Source organism: Octopus bimaculoides, chromosome 26, assembly GCF_001194135.2.
Source record: "Octopus bimaculoides isolate UCB-OBI-ISO-001 chromosome 26, ASM119413v2, whole genome shotgun sequence".
Classification (NCBI taxonomy): Eukaryota; Metazoa; Mollusca; class Cephalopoda; order Octopoda; family Octopodidae; genus Octopus; species Octopus bimaculoides.
In genome coordinates this window covers 19,206,822-19,214,361 of record NC_069006.1, presented here as the reverse complement: position 1 = coordinate 19,214,361, position 7,540 = coordinate 19,206,822, and the positions used below count along the sequence as shown (strand labels likewise).

Here is a 7,540-nt window from a genome sequence, read left to right as displayed (position 1 = left end):
GGATATGTTTAATAGAACAAGGAGATGTTGAAAAGAATGGGGAGGTATTTAATAGAACAGGGATATGTTTAATAGAACAAGGAGATGTTTAAAAGAATGGGGAGGTATTTAATAGAACAGGGAGATATTTAGCTCTTTAGTGTTCCGATGACTGTGAAATGCAATGGTTATTTATTCACATTGTTTTCAATTAATCCTATATTATCTCATAGCTTCAAGATTTTGATGATGTGATTGTTTATTTTTAGAAGGACATTGTAGGGTAGGTGTGAAAGGCCAAATCTGGATTAATATTTAATTATTTACCAGGTAATTTTTCTTGCTCTCCATTCCCCCAATAGATTTTAACCAACTATGAGAAATTCCTAACTTTGTTAATATGACATCAGTCTCAACTGTCAACTCACTATACTGTATGGCAGTATACTTATTCACGCATAACTTCAACTCATTAACTTTTTCCCTATTCATTCCCCTTCTTTTACCCTAGAGCGGTTTTCTCCCTCCTTTCCAACCACATTCCAGAAGTTACCAACCATATATCATTTTGAGCCAACCCAAGCAAAACAACTCTCCACTAACAAACAATATCAATACACAATGAGTTATGCCCCTCTATTCCTATTATACAAAACCTGAAACTCTAACCACCATTGAGAAAATAATTCAGAATAAATTGCGTGGATATTTATGCCAAATGATTGTGTCTGATGATTATCTAGAGATTTTTCTGAATATGACACTTCAAGTCAAGATGTAAAAACATTTATACTGTTAAATATCTCACTGTGCAGTGTGTAATGAATACATAAATTTTATTTGCAATAAAACCTAGAAATCATCATCATCATCATCATCGTTTAACGTCCGCCTTCCATGCTAGCATGGGTTGGACGATTTGACTGAGGACTGGTGAAACCGGATGGCTACACCAGGCTCCAATCTAATTTGGCAGAGTTTCTACAGCTGGATGCCCTTCCTAACGCCAACCACTCAGAGAGTGTAGTGGGTGCTTTTACGTGTCACCCGCACGAAAACAGCCACGCTCGAAATGGTGTCTTTTATGTGCCACCCGCACAAGAGCCAGTCCAGGGGCGCTGGCAACGATCTCGCTCGAAAACCCTACAAGGCCAGTCAGGCGGTACTGGCAACAGTCACGCTCAGGTGAAATATACATATATATTTGAAAGTCTTTCTGAAAATTACTTAATAATTATACATATTATATGTACGATTGTACTGGAGATGATGCACCTATAAGCATTCTACTAAATGATAGAGCATAAAGTGAAGAGAAGATACAAACCGAACAACATCAACTGCTCCGGCTCGAACTTTCGGGTCTTTGCCCATAATGGACATACTTGCAGTGAATGAGCCATCAATACTGAAAACGACTGCTTCAGTCTTTGGGGGTAGTACTGCTAAATGAAAGTCCACAGTGGAATGGTCACCTCTGTTGGAAAGAAAACCAAAAAAGATTATATAGAAAGTGTATTCAAAATACATGAGTCAGGAAATATATTTAACTATTTTCCGACCAGATTTCTCTCCAGAAAATACAATCAACTAATTTTTAACATCTATTGGGATACAGTCCTATATTTAAGAGATGAGGGATTATGTACATTATTTACATTTGACAGATATTTGTCCTCATCTTGTTTGTTGTTAACACAACATTTCGGCTGATATACCCTCCAGCCTTCATCAGGTGTCTTGGGAAAATTTTGAACCTGGGTTCTCATTCCTGAGGTATTTTTCGATGTTTTTATTATTATTATTATTATTATTATTCAAGTCACTGCCTGGAATCGATGTTATATTAGATGTTATATTATAATGGTGATTTCATGACAATATTATATGTATAACCTTATATATATCATCATTATTTAATGTCTGCTTCCATGCTAGCGTGAGTTGGATAGTTTGATTGAAAACTGGAAAGTTGGGGAGCTGCACTAGGTCTCAATTTGATTTGGCATGATTTCTATGGCTGGATGCCCTTCCTAGTGCCAAGCATTCCAAGTGTGTAATGGGTGCTTTTTATGTGCCACCAGCATGGGAGCCATCGATGTGACACCAGCCACAACTACGATCTCACTTGCTTGACAAGCACAGTATATCGCTATAGGTCTCGGTTACCTGTCACTACCTCCTTGAGGCCCAATGCTTGAACGGTGCTTTTTATGTGCCACTGGTATGTAGAGAGAGAGAGAGAGAGAGAGTAAGACAGCAAACTGGCAGAATCATTAGTGTGGTGGACAAATATTTAGTAGCATTTCTTCTGATTTTATGTTCTGAGTTCAAATTCCACCAAGGTTGTCTTTGTCCTTCATCTTTTCGGGGTTGATAAAATCAGTACCAGCTCAACACTGGAGGTTGACGTAATCAACTTACCCCTCCCCCCAAATTTAAAATCAATATTATATATGTCACTAAAATACTTCCCCTCTGTCACCCCTCCTCCCTAAATAAGTCAAACTATAGAAATTTCAGTTCAAAATAATTCCAAGAAACAAACAAATTCTCATCACATCGAAGTCTTGGACTGAACCAGGGATCTTTAGAACTTCAGTTCAACTGAGCTATTTCAGCTACCAATAATAGCTTCAAAATTTGTAAATATATATATGTATGGTCTTTAAAATGTAAAAAATATATATGGTGAATAATTGCTGGTGTATTAAACTGGATATCTTATATCATAGATCTGTTCACCCATGGTTGACCTGAGATGAAACAACAACAGCAAAAAAGGGGAAATGAGCCCAATACCTGACAATCATTTTAATGGGATAAATCCCTTGTGTGATCCTTTTCTCTTTTGGAATGGTGTAAGTCAAGCGTCCATGGTTGTCTGTCAGTTCATGACCAAGGTGATCCCAATCCCCAGATGGCGGCACCGTCATTACATAAATATCAACCTGAAAGTAAAGCAAAGAAAGAAAACAAGCAAATGAATAAATAGATGGATAAATGAATAAATAAATGAATAAATAAGAGAACATCAAGATTTATGTTTTGTCTTTTCCATGTTTCAGTCATCAAACTGCAGCCACGCTGGGGGCACAGCCTTGAAGGGCTTTAGTGGAACAAATTGACCCCAGTGCTTATTTTTCTTCAGTCTATACAATTTCCTAGGACTACATTATATTTCATCATTCTTCTATAAATCTTTAGCATTTAAACTGGTCAATTCAGATCTAAATAACTGTTACACTGGCCAGACACCCACAACACAATCATATCATCGAAATCTCAAAGCTATGAGAATGTGTGATTAATTAAAAAAAATAATTAATAAATAAGCATTACAGTTGACAAAATAATTTGAATGTCAAAGGGTAAAACACATGCAGCTTATGTTTTTTTTTATTTATTTATTCAAACTACAACAACAAAATTCTTAAATAATTCTCCAGTTAAAAATCTAAAAAAAAATTTTTTTTTAGATTTAATGAATTTGTGTTCCATGGAGAGTTAGAATGGTAAGATTACATGAATCTTTAGTGGAAGAAATGAAAACTTCTGCTGAAAGGCCTATGTAGAAATACTGAAATTCTCACCTGACAGTCTGTGAATACACATACTCATCACACCATTGCAGCCATTGTGCTGCAGCTCAGGGCAAAGTCGTGGATTACTGACCACATCACATGGTCATCTGTTCAAACTTCATTACTATCTCTAGAGCTGCATTGTGTTATGTTCCTTACTTAGGGACATTTTTTCTTATCTTTTACTTATTTCAGTGATTGGAATGCAACCATTCTAGGGCGTCAAATTGCAGGGTTTATTCAAACAAACCAAACCCAGTACGTTTTTCTTTTTAGTCTGGTACTATTTCATTGACCTCTTTTCTCGAGCCACTATGTTACAGGGACATAAACACACCAACACCAGGTGTCAAGTGGTGGTGGGAGACAAGCACAAAGACATACACACACACACACGCATATATATATATATACAACAAGTTTTCATCTACCAAACCCACTCACAAAGCTTTGATTGTCCTGAAGCTGTCGTAGAAAATACTTACCCAAGGCACCACACAGAAGCACTGAACCCACAACTATGTGGTTGGGAAGAAAACTTCTTACCTCACAGCCACATCATTCAGCTGTGAACATAGTTTCTCCAACAAATAAAACCATCCCAGCCATGCCAACATAGATGTCAAACAGTTGTCAATAGCATTTCTATCATCTGAGTTCAAGTCCTGCAAGAGTCATTCTTTTGACAGAACAAAGCCAGAATTTGAATTCCTCTCCTCCTCACATTCCACATACACAGTCATACAATCCAGATACATGCACAGTCTTATGCACATGCATGCACACGTGCAGTACACCCAACAGTGTTCAATACTCTACCTTCTCTCCAGATAGTGAGATCATGTCTAGGGGTCCATATGAAAATTTGGCAGTCAATACTTGTTCCACATCCTCAAGGACCAATACATCATTAGCTCGATGGTTGGGCTGTAGATTCTGTAAAGAATAAAAACAGTATGTATGATATATATATATATATATATAGGGAGAATTCACAAAAAACAACAGAGGAAGACAGGTGGTGTAGACAACAAACAGTATTAGTATAATGTTTTGGAAGTGAAAAAGTCTTTAACGTTTCGAGCCTACGCTCTTCCACAGAAAGAAACAAGGAGAGAAAAAAGAATGTGTAGTGGCTATCAATCTATCAATATATATATATATATATATATATATATATATATATATAGAGAGAGAGAGAGAGAGAGAGAGAGAGATGCTGGAGACCTATGCAGAAGACTGAGAAGGCAGGAAATACAAAGAGTTGAGATGTTTGTGTAGTTGGGCTGGGATATGATGTAAGGATTAATTTTTGATTTATAAGCTACTCTAATGATGTAAATGTTATCAATGTCATATGCTTAATGTGTGTTGTTTAAATGCTTTAAGGCTGCAGAATTTCACCCAGGGAAATACACTTAATGACATAGTGTCTAATTATACACTGGTGGGATCAGTGTCGATCTGGACCCAAACAACAACAACAATCCAAGCCATGGCTTAGTGGTGTGCATTCAGTTTATGATCATAATGTCATGAGTTCAAAACCTAGCGTAACATAGTGTCCTTGAGCAAGACACTTTATTTCACATTGCTCCACTCAGCTGGCAAAAATGTGTTGTACTTGTAATATTTAAATGGTTAGCCCTGTCACATTATGTGTCATGCTGAATCTCCCAGAGACTTATGTTAAAAGTACACATGTCTGTACTATGCTCAGCCATTTGCACATTAATTTCATGAGCGGAAAGTTCCGTAACTGGCAGAGTACCAGATTCAACATTCAACAACAATAACAATTGTTAACAGACTTAGAGGATGCTGGTCCCTAAACTCACCCGAACTTTAATAGTGGTCCTCCTTTTCAGCCACTTTTCACAGGGCTTTGATGGTGAAAATTTCTTCACGGCACCAATTTCTACATCTGGTTCTGATCCATTGAGGACATCTTGAGAAAACACCTAAAAGTGAACAAAGATACATGATTAAAGGTTGTGAACTCCCACATTATAAATTATATATTATAAATGGAAAACTATATTTGGTATTGTTGTGATGATAGTCACAACACAGAATATATTTTTTAATATTTGTTTCAAATTATGACAACTTTACGACAACTTTAACACGAAATAACTTCGTAAATAGAAACTTTTCTCAACAATGCTAAGAGTAAAAGACGTTTTATATGACACATTCTACCAGTGTCCAAAGTTTGAAAGTGTTTAGTTACAAAAAATTAATTTCTCGATCTGCCGATGAAAGTGAAAAGATCCACAAAATGCTATGTTCTGAGTTCAAATCCAGCAAACATCGAGAATGCCTTTCACCTTTCAACAGAATAAAGTACCAGTCAAATACTAGGGAAGGTTTATATTCTTAGTGGTGAATGACATTTTAATAGAAGACAGAAGATATATAGACAGACACAGCATATTTCAGGAAGAATCGGTGAACAAAAGCATTGGTGACATTATAAAGAATTGTTACTAACCTGTCTGAGAATGAATGACACAACATCACTTGATTCCCAGAAACTGGAGTGGAACAACTGAGGTAAAGCACTAGTGGGGAATGAATGTAGAATTTCTGGACAATATAAGGCATAATCCAGTCGTTTGTTACCCCACCAGCGGTTCGTTACTAGGAAATAATAAATGAAGAACATTTAATGAGGTGTATTATCTTAACTAAATTGGACAAGTACATGATTAATTAACATAAAAGAAAAAAAATGTAAGGAAATGTAGGTGCAGATGTGGCTGTGTGGTAAGAAGCTTGATACATAACCACATGGGTCTGGGTTCAGTCCCATTGTGTAGAAATTTGGATAAGTGGCTTCAGCTATAGCCTCAGGCTGACCAAAGCTTTGTGAATGGATTTGGTAAGCAGAATGGATTTGGTAGGTCTGTCATATGTGTGTCTGTGCTTGTTTCCCACCACCACTTGACATCTGGGAATCGAGCCAGAATGTCTAATGATGATGAAACACATGTGTTTGTATAGAAGCCAGCATGGTGTATTCAACATGTGTGTATGTGTGTGTATATGTGAATACAGAGTATTTGGCATGTGTGTACTGTAGCAGTGCTGGGATTGTGAAGGTGTATGGCTTGGTTGTTAGGGGTAGTTAGGAGAACTATGTTAAGAGTATACATGTCTGTGGCGTACTCAGCCAATTACACATTAATTTAATGAACAGGCTCTTCCGTTGATTGGACGAACTGGAACCCTCTTCATTGTAACCGATGGAGTGCCAGTACTGGGGTTGCATGCTGGGTAACATTAATGAAGGAATCTATCTACAGGTCTTATGGTGGAGAAACAATACAAAATAGTAAAGCAGGCAGCATACATACACACACACACATATATATAGCTATACAACATAATCCCTGAAACAGTGATATACTGTAGAATGTCACATGCAACGGTTCTTACCATTGGTTATAGTAGAAACTGTTGCTTCATCAAGAATTGATGCTTGACTACAAATACTGGAGCAACTGGTCTGGCGGTGGAGAGGCATGTGACAGGGAGACACTGACTGGCGTGGCTTGTTTATGAACAATTTCATATTTGCTTGGATGCTTTCAACTGTAAAATGAAAATGCAATACATCCTGGCTAATATATCTTGTACAGGTCTCAATTGGACTGCTTGGCGAAAGAAACGATAGTACGTTTTCATACAAACTTGTGAAACTCAGGCCAGATAGAAATAATAATAATAATAATAATAATAATAATAATAATAACAACAACAATAACAACAATAACAACAACAACAACAACAACAACAACAACAACAATAATAATAATAATAATAATAATAATAATAATAATCATCGTTGCCAGTGCTCCTGGACTGGCTTGTGCGGGTGGCACATAAAAGACACCATTTCGAGCGTGGCCGTTTTCGTGCGGGTGACATGTAAAAGCACCCACTACACTCTCTGAGTGGTTGGCGTTAGGAAG

The 7,540-nt window shown here is 36.9% G+C and overlaps 1 protein-coding gene across 7 annotated transcripts in view; it reads right to left on the bottom strand.

Moving 5' to 3' along the window:
• Positions 1-7,540, bottom strand: part of LOC106870348 (protein retinal degeneration B-like) — a 139,610-nt gene that overhangs the window by 1,163 nt on the left and 130,907 nt on the right. For 6 of the 7 annotated variants that reach the window (XM_052976997.1, XM_052976998.1, XM_052976993.1 and 3 more), the window contains 6 exons: positions 7,005-7,160; positions 6,058-6,206; positions 5,402-5,524; positions 4,383-4,499; positions 2,782-2,930; positions 1,307-1,456 (listed from right to left, as the gene is read on the bottom strand). In XM_052976997.1, coding sequence (XP_052832957.1) covers positions 1,307-1,456; positions 2,782-2,930; positions 4,383-4,499; positions 5,402-5,524; positions 6,058-6,206; positions 7,005-7,160 — 844 coding nt within the window. The remainder of the gene's footprint in view (positions 1-1,306; positions 1,457-2,781; positions 2,931-4,382; positions 4,500-5,401; positions 5,525-6,057; positions 6,207-7,004; positions 7,161-7,540) is intronic. The other variant, XM_052976996.1, reaches the window with a different exon arrangement.